This window comes from Sinohyriopsis cumingii, chromosome 3 (assembly GCF_028554795.1).
Source record: "Sinohyriopsis cumingii isolate HCF-2022 chromosome 3, ASM2855479v2, whole genome shotgun sequence".
Classification (NCBI taxonomy): Eukaryota; Metazoa; Mollusca; class Bivalvia; order Unionida; family Unionidae; genus Sinohyriopsis; species Sinohyriopsis cumingii.
In genome coordinates, this window is record NC_142963.1 from 25,238,829 (window position 1) to 25,255,900 (window position 17,072).

The 17,072-nt window shown below is 33.6% G+C and overlaps 1 protein-coding gene across 4 annotated transcripts in view; it reads left to right on the forward strand.

Moving 5' to 3' along the window:
- The window catches only part of LOC149802562 (nuclear distribution protein nudE homolog 1-like), a 131,251-nt gene extending 115,314 nt beyond the window's left edge, over positions 1-15,937 (forward strand). For all 4 annotated transcript variants that reach the window (XR_016420060.1, XM_089951824.1, XM_089951823.1 and 1 more), the window contains one exon: positions 6,407-15,937. Coding sequence is in view for 2 of the 4 variants with exons in the window: in XM_089951823.1 (XP_089807949.1) it covers positions 6,407-6,467 (61 nt within the window). In the remaining 2 variants the exon portion in view is untranslated. The remainder of the gene's footprint in view (positions 1-6,406) is intronic.
- Positions 15,938-17,072: the final 1,135 nt, after the last annotated feature.

The window sequence follows — 17,072 nt, forward strand, 5'->3', positions numbered from 1 at the left end:
TGCCCCCTGATTGCCCATTCTTTTACTTGGGTTTTCACAGCATTACTTTACCAAGGTTTGTTGGATTTCAGCAGATCTGATATGGAGTTATACCCCCTCATTTTCAGTCCTGCTGAATTTGATTTAAATAACATAACTTTACCAAGAATTATTAATTTTCAACCAAATCTAGTATGGGCTTTATATTGACAAGACCGTTAATTAGTTTGATTTCAATCTATGCATAATATTATATACAGGAATTGTGCTGCCTGGTTGCCACACTTGATGATTTTTTTGCACAGCATAACTTTACCAAGTCTTGTTGCTGTTTAGCCAAGTTTGGTTATGTTGCTTTATGTTAATGAGACCTTGAATTAGGTTGATTTCCAACATATCACTACATCATTTACAGTAGATATGCCCCATATTTGCTTGTCCCCCAGATTATATTAAAATTGGTTGTTGGATTTCAACCAGTTTTGACATGCAACTTTATACTGAGCAGACCCTGTATGAGTTACATTTCCAACATTCCATATTATCATGTTGAGGAGTTATTGCCCCTGATCATGCAAACTCCCTTGGTTTCTGCAGCATAACTTAGAAGATTTGTGTCCCCTAATTGTCCTTTCACCTAAATTTAGTTATTTCCACAAGTTTCTCTGTTTGAGTCTCTGGTTAGCAAACTGTAGTTAGTATAGATGTTTGCAATGCACCCACAACTAATTGCTCTGGTTGTCACATTTATCATTTTATTCAATTATCTGACTCCAAGCTGTTTTGTTTAACAGAGTTAAATTGGTGATGTCATTTAAAACAGTTAGGAGAATACAGCAGACTGAGAAGAAACTGTATGGAACTATAAGCTTTTCAGCATAGAAAATTTATCATCAATGTTTTGAGTTTATCATTACTTGCCACGGGAGGCCTTTTAAATGTTGCATTTCTGTGATAGTAGAAGATTAAAAAAAAGAGTAATTATTATACATACTTATAAATTGAGTCCAACTACAAACTGCACAGACCCAGATCTATCATTGCATAATGCGCTGGCAGATCTGGGTCATTGCAATTAGAATAAATAATATAAATACTGATCTGCTGTATGACAAAACGTCAGAGCCTATGTTATTTGCAATTGGACTCGACTTATAAATGGATATTTATGATATGCCCCCAGACCTGAAAGATCCTTTCTTTATGTGGGTGCCCATTTTATAGGGAGTACATTAGATTTTCAAAGGATTGCATTAGATTTACATTATAATCGAGAATTTGTTACATCTCTCTCCATTGTTATACCAAGACTAAACAGTCAGGGGACATTTTCATTACCTTTGTCCTATTATAATAATTTAATATGGGGAAGTTGCAAATTTTTGAGGAACATAGTGTCGGGAGAGCAAATGACACCTAGCTTCACCCAAGGTATACCTCTTTCTCTCTCTCCATGGCTTAATGTTGTATCATCCATGAATTTAGTTCTGGCTTGCTAGATAGCAATTTTTTTGTCATGTCCACTTCCTAAATCATCCCACTGAATGCTAGCATGAATGCTCTTTTCATGAAAAAGTATTTGCCTTAATTGTAAAGGACAGTTCAGCATTTCAGTGTTCATTTCCACTTCTATAGCATTTGATAGGCATGTGTGTAATACATTTTATTTGCCTATGTGTTGTTTGCATATAATTTCATTGATAGGATAAATTTCTTCTTTTTTCTGCTTATGCTTTCATCATTGAACTATATTGTACGTTTTGTTTTGATACATCATTTGTTACATACTAGTGCTTTCATGTGACTGAATCCTCTCCCATAGTAGAGCTTTATGTTTCCCATCTTGTTTTTCATTGCATATATATATATATATATATATATATATATATATATATATATATATATATATATATAAGTACTTATCAGTGTGCTTGTTCTGTATCCCATTCCCAAAAACGACACTGAATACAATATTTTAATATTTCATTATTTTATTTTCATTTCTAGGATTTTTAACATCAGTCTTATAAAATCAGAGATCTCATTCAATACACGTAAAACACAAACCAAAAAATATGTTTTCTATTTGTCATTTATGAAAATTGAACTTCATTTGTAACTCTATGGTGTGTTAGATTGACTTTAACTTGAGCTATACTATGAGTGACATTAGCAATTCAAATTTTGGTATAAGCACTGTTCTAATTTATCAGGTTTATCAATTAATTGATTTTGATGTCTCTGATAATTTTTGGTCAAAATTTAGTTCTGTACCATTCTCCCAGTTTTGGACTGCAGGTGATGTAAAAAATAGTCTCTTTTTGGCTAGACAGCATGTTGCCAATCAATTGATTAATGATTGATTTTTGATCAATTAACATCTGATATTTGGTTGGTTTACAGAAACTGAAGATCATGAAATTTTATCATATTCTCATTGCTAGTTACTATTGTTATTACCTGGAAAGCTTGTATGGTTGATGTTTTACATACCCACCAACTTAAACATTTAAGACTAAATATGTTTTTATGATTCATAAGTTTTATTTTTTCCATGTTGTAATGCCCCAGAATCAAGAAATCACGATTACCTAATACCTATTAGTAATTTTTCTCAACTTTTCTATGTGGTTCATTTCTCTAGATTTAGGAAATTTCTGTTTAAATTATCTTGTCTGAAATCATTTGCGGCTCACAAGGCCATTTGGATCATCTTTCACCTGTGTGTAATCTTTCCATCAATATTTGCTCTTTTTAAATGCTATAGAACTGCTGGACTAGCTTTGAACCAAATATCATAGGAAGTATTCTGGAAGCAAGCCCTTCCAGGCTTTTAGATGTGTTACTAAGCTGCTATCCAATATAGGTGCCATTGCAGAAAGTAATTTTTTTTAAAAAAATGTTTATAAACAACTTACATGGAAAAGACCCCCTCCCCCTGTTCAGCAGAATTAGACTAAATTTTATAGAAAACGCCTTTGGCATGAAGACCTTTTGAGTTTGTAAATGACGACAATCGATCATCCAGTATGGCCACTGCAAGAAAGAGTAAAATGACTTCTCAAAACTACTCAGCAGAATTGGACAAAATTCCATAGAAAGCTTCCTGGCATGAAGGCCTTTGAATTTTTCACTTATGATGCTGATCCTTCACCTAATTTGACATAGCTATTAAAAATATTTTTAGAAGCTTTACACTTATGCGATTCAAAACTTTGTTATTCAAAGGCTGGTTAACACAATTCAAACACATTTGACAGAAATCTTCACAGCATGAAATCCTTTCAAATTTGGACAAATCTTGCAGGTCAGCCATCAGATATGGCCAACATTACAGTGAAAGAAACATCTAAATGTCTTATTTTCAAAACACAGTTTCACCACAATTGCAAAAAATAGCATCTTGGCATGAAGGGATTTATGACGTATATAGGTGATACTGATTCGCCATCCTATAAGGCCACTGTTACTGAAGTAGAAGAAAAGAAAAAAAAATTGAACAATTTCTCATTGTTCTTTTTAGCTCAACTAGTCATAGACCTGGAGAGATTATGGGATAGTCTGTTGTCGATCATCCATCCATCATCTGTCATACACAAGAGTAATCCTGAAAACGCTATTATGAATACTCTTCCTGAATAGCTGGTCATATCAGCATGGAGTTTCACTAAAAGACTTCTATTGATGTCTAATTGGTCGTAAAATGATACTGATCTGTAGTCTTGTATAGCAACCACAGCAGTCATCTTGAAAAATCTTGTTTATGCCACTCTTCCTGAATGAAAAATCATATTTACATGATGTTTTCACTACAAGCCTTCTTATAATGTCTACCCATTTCTAGATGAAAAAGACTTCTTACAATTACTAGTTGATCCTATGAAAATGGTGCCATTCAGACACCCAGCATGACCACTACCGAGGCCATCTTGAAAATCATGTTATCACTAATTTTCCAGAATGAATGGTAATATCATCGAAAGGTTATTACTGCAAGACGTCTTATGACATGTGGTTGAGCTCATTCCTAAATGAAAATGGTGCCAATCATACCTCAAATATAGCCGCCACAATAGCCATCTTAAACATCTTGTTTTCACTACTTGTTGAAGATGGCTGGTCATATCATCATTGTTCCTTTAGCAAAAGATTTATGATTTATTGTTGGTCCTAAATGGAAATGGTGTCAGTCTGACATCCTCTATGGAAGCCATGACATGTCCTGAAAATCTTGTCATCACTCATCCAAAATGGAAAGTCCTATTAACATGAGGTTTTCACTTGAAGACTTTGTGTGATATCATGTTGATCCTAAAGTAAAATGGTGCTTATCTGACATCCAATATCGCCACCATGGTGGCCATCTTGAAAATCTTGCTTTCACTGCTTCTCTGAACTGTAAAGTCATTTTAATATGGGGTTTTCACAAAAGAGTTTTTTTTATGATGTTTCATTGGGTTTTAATGAAAAGATTCTAACAGTATGGTTAACATGATGGTCATCTTGAAAATACTGTTATGTCTACTCCGACCAAATGAATGACCATATCAACATGGGGTTTTCACCAAGAGACCTCTTTTGATACCTAGTTGGTCTCAATGAAAATGGTGCCAGTTGTATCTATCCAGTATGGCAGCCATTCCTGTTACCTTGAAGATCATGTTATCAGTTGGCCATTACGATGTGCAGTTTTCACCAAAAGACTTCTAATAGTATCTGCATGGTTTGAAACGAAAATGTTGCCAAACTGACATTCAGTATGTCCACCACATCAGCTATTTTGAAAGACATGTTATCGCTGAAGAATATCAGGCTAGGTTTCAACACTTAGCAGTTAAACAGAAGAAATGGTCTTCTCTTGAATTCCTGGAAATTCAAGGTTGTTTGTTTTTGGTCCAGTAGAGCATCAGTCCCTTCGAAGGACTTGTGTTTATGCACTATTCTCAAAACCTCAAATTGAACTTAACAAGACCTATACTGAATGTCATTGCACTAACTATGCTTGCAATGTAATACTACAGTACCATTAATATAGCAGAGATTAAGTTAGGCAAGCTTGGTTACCATTTCTAGCAGATCTTTATATCTCACGCTTTCTTGTGGATAATTCCTCTCATTTAGTGCCTTTGTATCAGCATTTTTTGTGATAAGTAAATTCTACTGCTTTGACATTATTAATGAATACTACTTTGACATCATTAATTAAATTTTTTTATCAGTAATTAATGACACAGACTACCAGGTGACTGTGCTTGACTCATAATGTTCATCATTTATAGCAATATTAGCTTTTATTATCACCATAAATCTCATAATTATATGCAATGCTGTTAGTTTCTTTGAAGTAATTTGTCATTCATTTATGATAAAATTGACAATACATTTTTGTCATTACTCTTTTAAGATGGATGATTATGATGAGTCTATTATTATACATGTATTGTCATCTATTCAATTTCTAATTTGTTTCTTATGTTGATAACATGTTCTTATCTCCATGCTATTGTAGGAGATATTGTGATGCTGTCCATTCATTACCATATCTCCTAAACTGTTGGGTGAAAATTCACAAAACTTTGTATTGGGGGTAGAGGGAAATCATCTTTGTTTTCAAACAGCACTGATTGCAGTGACGTTACTCTCAATAATGCAGTAATTTCTGTTTTATTAGTATTCAATATTTAGTATGAATAAAGAGGTTCGAAGTCAAATTGCAGTATTGTATGTGTGTGTGTATGTATGTATGTGTGTGCGTATGTATGTATGTGTGTTTATGTGTATGTATGTAGGGGCCTTGAGTGGGAGTGGGGGTAAAGGGAATGATCTTTATTTTTAACCAGCACTGATTACAGCATTGTTACTGTCAATAATGTTGCAATTTCTCTTTTTTTATTAATATTGAAAATTTAGTATGAATAAAGAAGTTCCAAGTCAAATTGCAGCATTGTGTGTGTGTGTGTGTGTGTCTGTATGTGGGGGCCCTGAGTGGTCTAAAGTGATCACCATTACGGATCACTGCCATCTCACCTTTTTATGGGTTCAAGTCTGAGACTTAGCCAATGTGGGTACATGAGAAACCTTGCCAATAGCTTCTCATACGTTGATGGTTCTTTTTCCGGGGTTTTCCCAGGGTTCTTCCTCCACCGTTTATTCTGGCCACCATATATACCTATCTTGTGCTGAAAAAAAGGTGCTAAATCCTATAACAACAACAACAAATGTCAATGTTCTAAATAGTATACATTGTAATAAAGATTTCTTCACAAGTTATTTTTAAAATCCTGTTTTAATGGAGGATTTATTTTCTTTTTACAATTTAATTGCATAGTATTAAATATATTCTAGCAATTTTTCTTTGTTTAAATGGTCTGCACTTTCTGTAATCCAAAACAGCTTTTATAATACTTGTTTTCACTCTTTTTTTCAGGTCCAAAAGAATAAATCGTAGTGTAGTGCATCCACAACAGAATGTCAAGATTTCTGTCTGACATAGAAAACTGTCTGCCATCTAGTCATACCTGATATACTCAAAACTCTCCTCACAGTATGGGCTTATTGTCTTCATCTGTTTCAAGACTCTCTGACAGGGAAATGAAATTCATACATCCACTGTTACAATTTACAAATGTTTCTTTTGGACTAGGTCTGTTTTTGCTGTTTTTATTAAAGAAGCTATTGTATGCACACCATAGCCACTTTGTAACTAAATAAATAGAATTCCTAAAGGTTTTTAATTTTTTCCACTGACAGGATAAGAAATTAATATCAGAACTTGCACCGGCAAGTTTAACAGATTTTTTAAATATTATTTTGTATGTATCCACTGATTGCAGAAGGCATCTTGATTTGGTCATGTCATAGATTCAGATGTTCATCTGTCCATCAATCCTTGTTTGCAAGAATATGCAAAATCCCACTCATAATAAACAAACTTTACTTAAGTATTTGTACTTGTATGTAAATTGTACTTGTATATTTGTACTTATATGCAAATAACTTGCTCGAATTTCAGGCCATTGCATCAACTAGTGCACATTTTTGGACTTGAATATTTTGGAGAGAACGTTATTTGCATGGTTAACCACTTAAAGGAGACATGAAATTTGGTTGGCATATATGTAGATGACTCCATATGATTTTCTTGCCATTACAGCAATTTTTCACATTTTCTACATTTTGTAAACTTTATGGCTTAGACTTTTTGGTCTGCAGTGGGGACAAACATATTTTATGAACACATATCTGATTTGTCTTTTTTTTGATTATTCCAAACTATTTTTTCTTTTGTTTCTACCAGTCTGTTGATCTTTTTATCTATGCATGCTTCATCGTTTTTGTAAAATTCTATTACTGACTCTTACTTGGGTATAAAGACCACTGATCCATAACACGCAAACACACACACACACCTTTTAGTTTTACCAAATGTTTTACTATGTTATTTGTAGCATTTCTCATTTTAGTGAATTGATAGACATGTAAAAACAAGTCCATTTAAATCCACTTCAGATGGGATGGATGTCTCTAATAAAAACGAACAAGAATACAAAAAAAGTTACATCTCACCACCTACAGATTAAAATGCATTCTCTATCCCCCAGGTAGATCAAATTGGAATAGCCCTAATTTGCATTTTTCTTTGCAGAAAATATTTGAAATTAATTGTGATAATTACTGTGACTATCATTACCTCTAGATCTTTAAATTTGTTTGTTTTACATGACTCTCAATTTACTGTTTACAAATAAAGTGGAATCCCATTTTGGGACCAGTAAAATATCTTTGTTACAACTGAATTTTGTTAAAAGCACCAACATGTTTTATTGTTTCATCTTTTTCAAAGAAAATGCAAGGCATAGTTATCATGATGTTGGTGCAGGCATCAACTAAGTGCTCAAGTTTTGTGCAAGCCAATGTTTAAGTTTTGCACAAGTTCATAACTTGGACAACAGTGAGACATTACGGTTCTCTAGAACACATGTAATCAGTTGTCCATAATTTGGAAAACAGTTACATTACTGTTCTCTGGAACACATGTAATGTTATTGACAATAAGTTGAGAAACAGTGCGACATTACTGTTCTCTGGAACACATGTAATTTGTTGAAAAGAGAAGGATTTCATTAAGGAAAAGAAAGCCATATATAAATTTCCTTTTGATTGAAGGTGAGGAAACATTTTTTCTAACAGTATAAATGTCTTTTTAAAATTGTTTGACTTCAAATTTGCTTAAGATTTTTTTTTGTCTTGACCATTTAATATTTCTTTCAAAGAAATGTCAGTTGATTTTCTTTAATTCATTGGTTTTCAGATACTGTTGAGTTTGAACCACTGTCAGAAATAGCTAACTTTATGATATTAGTTTTTGTTCATTAAATTACATGAAGAAGTGGAAGATGAAATGTTCAGCTATTTTTCATAGTAGGCTAAAAATAAATTATGTGTTGCATCTATTGGTTCCACACAATAAAATCCCTTTGGTGGATAAGTAAAATAACATTGATTACAAAGACCATACCTGGATGGGAAACTGGTTCATGACAGGCTAGGCTACAAATTTTCCTACCTTTTCAGACAAGTCTAATTCAAACTCATGAAAATTGATACGTTGTCTTTAACTGTTATTTTTTTGCCAGTCATATTTAATTATTTATAATTTCTGTTTGCATAAAGACTTTAAGTGTAGTGAGTTGAATCCAGTAAAGAATGAATTGATTAACTGCAATCACACATTAGCTGCCTATAATTTATAAGTCATATTGTAACAGTCTGTGTTCCCTCAAACACCCTGTGCTAGATATATTTGGACAGTTATTTTGGAGTGGGAGGTTCAAATGCATTCCTGATTAAAACCATGGAATTCTTGAAACTTATGGTAGCAGAATAAGTTAGTAATTTTATAGTGACAAGCATAATTACAGTAAGCAACTTTTTATCAAACCCAGCGTGTCTGAATTGATAATAAACTGAAGCAACTATCCTATGTTGCTATTGTTTGGTCTTGGTAAATTCCATATTTTGGATAGACCTCCCACCCCAACATTACTGGGCAAATACCTTAGACTAGTCTGAGTACTTTGTCTATGAAGTCAGTCTAGTCAGTAGCAAGATCTCCAACATGCACTAGTAAAAGTTCTAGTGACATTTTCAGTCCACTTATTTGTAGAAGCCTGTAGAATATTTGAAAGCATTGTATGTTGTGTTATGGAGCATTCTTGTTAGTAACAATGTTCTGAATGATGTTTTTCACTTTAAGAATACGAAAGCTGTAATTTATTGGTGAATCAAAAGGGTAACAAAACATGGTTTCCTATTGATGTTCATAAGATTTACTTGCTTTAAGTAGATTGAAATTAAATTAATTGCCCATTAGACCATTGATTGTTGGAATTCATCAGGCGACATGAGAATGCTTGGAATGCAGAAATCTGTATTATCTAGGAATAATTTGGTTCAAGAAATGTTTGTGTGATAAATAAGTCTTAATGAATAAAAATAAAACTCACAGTTGTTTATTTTCATTTTTGGCACAGCAGCAATCGAGTGTTCTGACAATGACACAATGTCATGCATTAGAACTGCATGTAATAGCAGAAACATTACCTCATTATAGTGTGTATCCATCATTGTGCCAGGTGTAGTTGGTAAACTGCTTTGAACAACTAAAGTGTCTCATTGCTCAGTTGAAAAATGTTATAAGTGCTTGATTAAGGCAGTTGATCTAGACACCATGCATTTACATGATCGGATTGAACTTTGATGGTGTTCATAATGTTACAGGTTTAATTATGCTCATGGCAAATCAACTGTGCAATTTGTACATGCTTGCTCAATTTTAACAGGTGATTCATTTAATTTAGAGGTGATTTATGCAGTCACATGTCCTGAGTTCTACAGTTGCTGATGTACCATATTTTTATAATTAACTGTCTTGTGAATGTAATGAAAATGTTGAAGAAGGCTTGTCTTCAGATAAGGATTTCATATGATATAATTAAAATGTTGGAGAAGGCTTATTGTCAGATAAGGATTTCATATGGTATAATTAAACTGTTGGAGAAGGCTTATCATCAGATAAGGATTTCATATGGTATAATTAAAATGTTGGAGATGGATTATCATTAGATAAATATGGTATATTCTTTGTTTTACAGTCAAACTTGTCATAGGGGTCTTTAAAAGACTGCCTATATCATTTGTAGATAGGGGCCCTGAGTGGCTGAGTGGTCTCAAGCGCTCTCCATTACAGATCACTGCCACCTCACCTCTGTCTGCGTGTGTTCGATTCTCGGATTCAGCCAATGTGGCTATGTGAGAAAGCTTGCCAGTAGCTTCTCGTGGGTCGGTGATTCTTTATGGGGTTTTCCTGGGTTCTGGCTGCCATGTATAGCCTATTGTGTGCTGAAAAATGGCATTAAACCCTACAACAACAACAAAATATTTAGATATAGTAAGCAGGAGTTGAGATGTCCTCAAAAAGCATGTTTGCCCACTGGATAACTGTACTGATAATTCTGGTTGCGCAGCAACATCTCTGGTTGTTTGACTAAAATTGTTTAAAGAAGTTTAGAAATTCCTATGTAACTCTTCAGTTATTCATAATTCAGCATTGAGTTATTGCAAGTGTGTAAAAATCATTCCCAAAATATGGATTTTGTCTGTCATTTCATGCAGAGAGACCATTCTATTAATTTAGTACAGTGGCAAATAATTTGAACTATTGCAACCAAAAGTTGCTTGTATGGCAGGGCTTTAACTTGCGAGTCAAACTGGTTGCTTGGCTTTAATGTCAAGTTGACCAAGACTACCTAGTAGTGGATTTTTCTTCTCCTGAGTAAGATGTGGAAGAGTAATTCTCCATTTTATTTGTATAAAAAGATCACAGTTTTTGCAAATTCCCCTCTTTACAAGTCCAGTAATTAACCATTATTGCTTGTCTCTCTGTCGTGCATTGCAGCCAAGGTGAGTGAGATACTGTCACAAACATATTTGTAATTATTAGGGGGTCAAGAAATAAGGGTTTGCAGTCTAAAAATATTATGTCATTTTAGCCTCTTCATAGAATGTGTTTCTGTGAAAGAAATCTTTTACAGGTACTTTTCACCTTATTCCTTTACATAGACAGTAGCATATACTACTGTTAATTTGCATGCGCTACAAGGCTGATATGATCTTTGTGACTCCTGTAGATATAATAGCTAACATTTACAAATAAGTCTGTTTCTGTGCCATTATAACATGTCAGTTTGCATCTGCATCTATATACTGTATTTTGTTTTTTTATGCTAAAAAAACAGGTCACATTGACACATATTTAAAGTTTCATTAACTTTTCAAGGTACATGATGTTAAAATTGTATTGTGTACAGTGAATCCAGATATGACACATATACTTGCTTACAAGACAAGTTCATCTGCAAACTGCAGACCCAGATCTGCTGTCACATAATGCGCTAGAAGATCTTGATCTTTGCAGTTATTTTGTTAGAAGAATAAACAACATAGACTCTGATCTGCAGGCACAATATGCTACGGCAGATCAGGGTCTTAGTTGTTTGTAGTTTGATTCAACTTAAAGTGAATATATCTGGTAAGCTAATGTTAACAGTGACCATTTCATTGACAAATCCCCCAAATAACTACCTGCTTATTAGCATTGCATTTCATTTTTTAAACCAGATTTTTTTATTTGACAATTTTATCCATTTTTAGAGAGAAATTTTTGGTTGATAATGAAAACTTTATGAAAATGGAATGAAATATATTGAAATTGTACGCATTATATAATAAGAACTATCTTGATGTCATACTTTCAGTGAACCTTGCACCCTCGGAGTATGATATACTTAGCACTCCTGGTGTCATTAATAATTCATAAAGCCCATCTTGAGATCAATAATAGATTCGTTGAAATTTAAAAATAATTATTGACTTACAGCTGGTACCGTAAAGATATAGTTTGGTGAGTCGTCAATGTGAAAATGACTCACATTAAAAAAGCAATATAAAATAAAACCAAATTGGTTACTGAAGGTAGTCTACAAGCCTAAGGTTAATGGGGGAGGGGTATATTGTAGGAATGATTGCCCTCAACATAATTTTGTTATGTATTTATGAATGTTAGTTGTGTTTTGACTTGGTACTAGATCTGTTTCGACTTTAAATCTGGTGAAGGATACATTTGACCTTTATATGTTTCTGCATCAGTATGTATTCATAGTCTGTTTAAGCTGGAAGGATAATTATATTTGTCCGTAAAAGTATTCCTTAGCTTGGTTACAAAACTTCTTCATTCCATTTGCCTTCAGACTGACACAAGCATTAGCTTTCCATTTATGAAAATATGTTTAATTGCTTTGTAATGAGCTTTCCAGCTCTGTGTTCATGTTATGTAGAAATACGTTGAAATAGATAATTATAGTCAATGTGACAAAATGGCAGGGAATATTGTAGCTAGTTTAATTTATAATTATAGAAACACAATTGAGGTTAGTGATTTGTAGTATAATTGGTGTGCAATGCCATATGCACAGATTAGAAAACAGATCGCCAGAATCCATTTGAAAAGGGATTTTATTGCCCTTTAATTTAGTTTCTACAGGTGGAATAAATTTACTTTACTAATGCCAGTTTTGGAGGAAGGAGAATGTTCTAATTTATAAATCCATGAGAGAAGCAAATTTTTTTCTCTTACTTATAATTTTTTCTTAATTTTTTTGTTTTGGTTCTTCTTGAGTTTTGGATGACCTAAATATTCTCATCTATCCCCTTAGGAAATTACGACTACTTAGAGGAAATAGTTCAGTACTTCCTGGTTCACATAGATTATAAATAAAAGGTTCATTTGCTAAGAGGAAAATGCTGAATACTTCCTGTTTATATAGATTATTTTAAAAAAATATATGCTTGCACAAGTTCCCAGTAGAAGTCAAATATTTGGTAATTCGTTTTTGTTAAGCCCACTGTAGTAGAAGCTTGGCATGATGAAAGCTTGTGTCCATATGCATGTTCATATATCCACAGTACAGCAGTGCACACCCAAGATTAACGTCAATGTCAATATTTTGTACTTTCCTTTTATATTTGGTGCCTTTTATATTCCATCGGGTTCAGATTTATTTGGAAATATAACTCAGGCTTGGGCTCAAAATGCATATCTTTGGTCATTTCCATTCATCTCCAGACTGTTGAATCAATGGCCCACAAGTCCCTAACCAAAACTTGTATTTTTGATGGCAATATTTAAGGGCATTCTCATGAATGTTATTTTAGTCCATGAAGTTTAATGTCACCTTTAATAATTGCTAATTACAAGCAGACCCTGTTATTATGAGGTTACATTATTGACCTCATTTATATAACTTACTTAAGGTCATCATATCAGTTACTGTATTTACTCCTTATAAGACGAGTCCAACTGCAGACTGCACAGACCCAGATCTGCTGTTGCATAATGCGCCAGCAGATCTGGGTATGTGCAGTTTGTTGGGAGTAATCAGTAGAACAAACAACTTTCCTAATCTGCAGGCGCATTAATGCTATGGCAGATGAGGATCTTTGTTGTTTGCAGTTTGGCTCTGCTTATAAGTGACTATATATAGTACATTTCTGATACAGTTGAGTACAGCAGTGTATGTTTTATATTTTAAAAAAATAAGTCTTTAATTTACTTGGAAAAAAATAGAATGAAAGCAAAATTTTTAATTTTAGGTTTTGTGGTCCAATTTTAGGCTTAAGTAATTATGACAGGCTGAAATATTAACAAGGTTGTACTTAGCTGTTTTGTCTTATGTGGTGATGGTACACAATATATTTTGTTACAACTTTACTTTGCCCCATAATCGTTTTGACAACTTTGCAGCCTTCATGAATATTTAGCCTGCCAAATCAAAATGCCAAAAAAGAAAACAAACTAATAAAAGGTTTTGACATTTTTATCTACCAGGTCCTACAGGTACAACATTTTTTAGTGCTGTTTAAAAATAACATTTGTTCCAAAATGCTTTTCTTTCAATATATTCACAGAATTTAAGCATTTCTTTTTTCACCTCTGAATTTAATAATACAGTGAGACTTTTTATAATTTCTAGGCTAATGTACATGTCACATGGTGGAGGCAGCACAACAATTGAATGATCAGCCAACCACATGATTTTAATTGTGGTACAGATTCTGAGTTTAATTTGAGTATGTTTCTTTACTGATAACAGTTTCTTTTCTTCTCATAACCTTGTGAAATGTTGAACCGTGTAAAACTAAGGCAGAATTTAACATTAGGGCTCTGCATGTGAAATGTGTGTAATTAACATTAGGGCTCTGCATCAGAAATGTGTGTAATTAACATTAGGGCTCTGCATCAGAAATGTGTGTAGTTAACATTAGGGCTTTGCATCAGAATGTAATTAACATTAGGGCTCAGCATCAGAATGTGGAAGTCTTGTTTCAATCACCTTTTCCATCATTTCATATTCGTAACTATGTATCAGAATGTGGAAGTCTTGTTTCAATCACCTTTTCCATCATTTCATACTCGTAACTATGTATCAGAATGTGGAAGTCTTGTTTCAGTCACCTTTTCCATCATTTCATACTTGTAACTTCCAAAGCTCTGCAAACTCAACATGCAAAGTGATTAACAGTCCTGTCTAAAGATTTTGTTATTGCCCATTTTCCATCAGTTTTAAATTTCCACAACAGCCTGTCTTTTTAAACCAGCATAGATCAGAAACCATTCAACATATTCTGATGCAATTTGGTGTGTACACTGTGTCATAGACCTAGTTGTACCATTTATGTTTGGCCTCAGTCAATTCCATTTTGGATAAAGTTATGTCCTGTTACAATAACATTAGCATCTTCACACAGAATTTTGCATGTAACTGGTTTGACCTAAGAAATATTCAACACATTCCCATGGATTTTTGTCTCAGCTACATTTTGAATGACCCTTCACATGGGGTTTTGCTTGTGAGAACTATTCAGCATACTCTGTAATTTGTTATGAACATTTTCTCATAGACTTAGATGTGCCGTTTATGGATTTGGTATCATCAGCTGCATTTTGAATAGAGTTATGGCCCACGATATTTAACTTGAAATCTTCAAATGGGATGTAACTGTCAGTTAAAAACAGTCAAATATTCTGATAGAATTTGGTATTAACATTGTCTTGCAGACTTGCATGTGCTATTATGAGTTTAGTTTCATCTGCTGTGTTGTTCAAATTTATGAACCAGGTAAAGTGAATTCTCATCTTCAGATGGAAACTTGGATTGCAGCTTGTAATCAGCATGCATGTACTTCAAGAACTGTTCAACATATTCTGATGGAATTCAGCATGAATATGATCTTGTAGACTTAGATGGGATTTTTTTAATGGGTTTTGTCATCTCTATGCCATTGTAGACAGAGTTATGCCCCTTGTGCATCAACTTCATCTTTATTTGGGACGTTGCTTGTATTGACAAGTCTTAGGAGTTAAAAACATTTACTTTCATCATTTAGAGGCATGGCCCCTGAATGCCCATTTTCTACTAACTTTGGTTTCACATAAGTTGTTCTATCCAAGGCTGTATGGAGTAATTTGTATCCATTTGTGATGCACCCTTTTCTAATAGATCTAGTTTACCTTGGGTTAAATGCATGTACATTGGTTATAACTTCTTGGAAGTAATGAATTAAATGATTATTGAAACAGTTCAAAACATAATACATTGTTAACATAATACTGTTTGGACAACAACATTCATCAGTGAATTTCTGCACTGTATTCATTATAAAAGACTATAAATGTTTTACTTCCACAGTGTACATTTTACCTCTTTAATTATGATATTATGATTTCAGGCATTTCACTGTGACTGCATTAAAACAGGGTGATGTTTCCATTGTTTAGTAAAGATGTTGGATGCAGTCTTAACCTTATTTTATGAAATGCAAATAAAGAATATATAACCAATCACGTTTTCTTGTACTTCTCTTTGTACATTATGATTATAAAATGACATTGCTTCCATGTTTAAAACCAATAAAATGGTTCATTCTTACTGCTGTATATACCACTATTAAGTCTAACAGCAAACTGCACAGATCCAGATGTGCCAGAACATTAAAACCAAGTACACTATATAACAAATAACTGCAAGGTCCTGTGCTGCAGCCTTCTCACCCCCCTCCTCCCCATACCTCCTCATTTTGGGTCCAAACCAGTTTGGCCTGGGATGATTTGGCTCAAAGCACTACTTTGATTGAGACAATTTGATTGGGACGTTTTGGCCAACATTTTATTGGGGATACTTTAAGCTATTTTAATAATGATGTTATCATTGGTATATACGTTTAGAATGATGTCTGAATAATGATGATAATGTCCATATGGAATAAATGTCAAAAGAGTAAATTGCTGAAATATTTTTTGTAGTTGTTAAGCATACCATATATATATATATATATATATATATATACATACACACTTATAAGCTGAGTCGAACTGCAAACAACAAAGATCCTGATCTGCTGTAACATAATGCACCTACAGGTCAATGTTGTTTGTTCTGCTAATTATTCCTAACAAACTGCACAGATCTGTGGGTTCATTATGTGAGTCTGAGATCCAGAGTCTGTACAGTTTGCTGTTGGACTGGACTTATAAGCGAGTACAAGTACATATCATACTCAATCACAGGTAAGCAGCCGTCCATTAAGTACGTTACGCATGGGGGGTGATTACCCACATGTATACGCTTGCATATGGGGGGGTCTACTGATAATGTACCGGTGCATAAGAATGGGAGGGGGGAATGAAACCTCGATAATAATTTGTCTAATATGTAACCTATTCGACTGGGTTCAGTGGGCGTTTGAATTTTATTGGACACTAGACAAACTTTTTAAAGTTACGCAGCTTATTTCTTTTTTTTTATGCAGCCAGACATTCAACGTCGGTGGACTATCTGTTTTATTAAGTTTTATTAAATACATTAATATTATTAATCCCTGATCGTTTCTGCATGGATTAAATATAGACCATTCTATAGAGTTGGGGTGGGTGCATCAAGTGTACATATGCAGGTGGGTGTGTGTAAAAAAAGTAT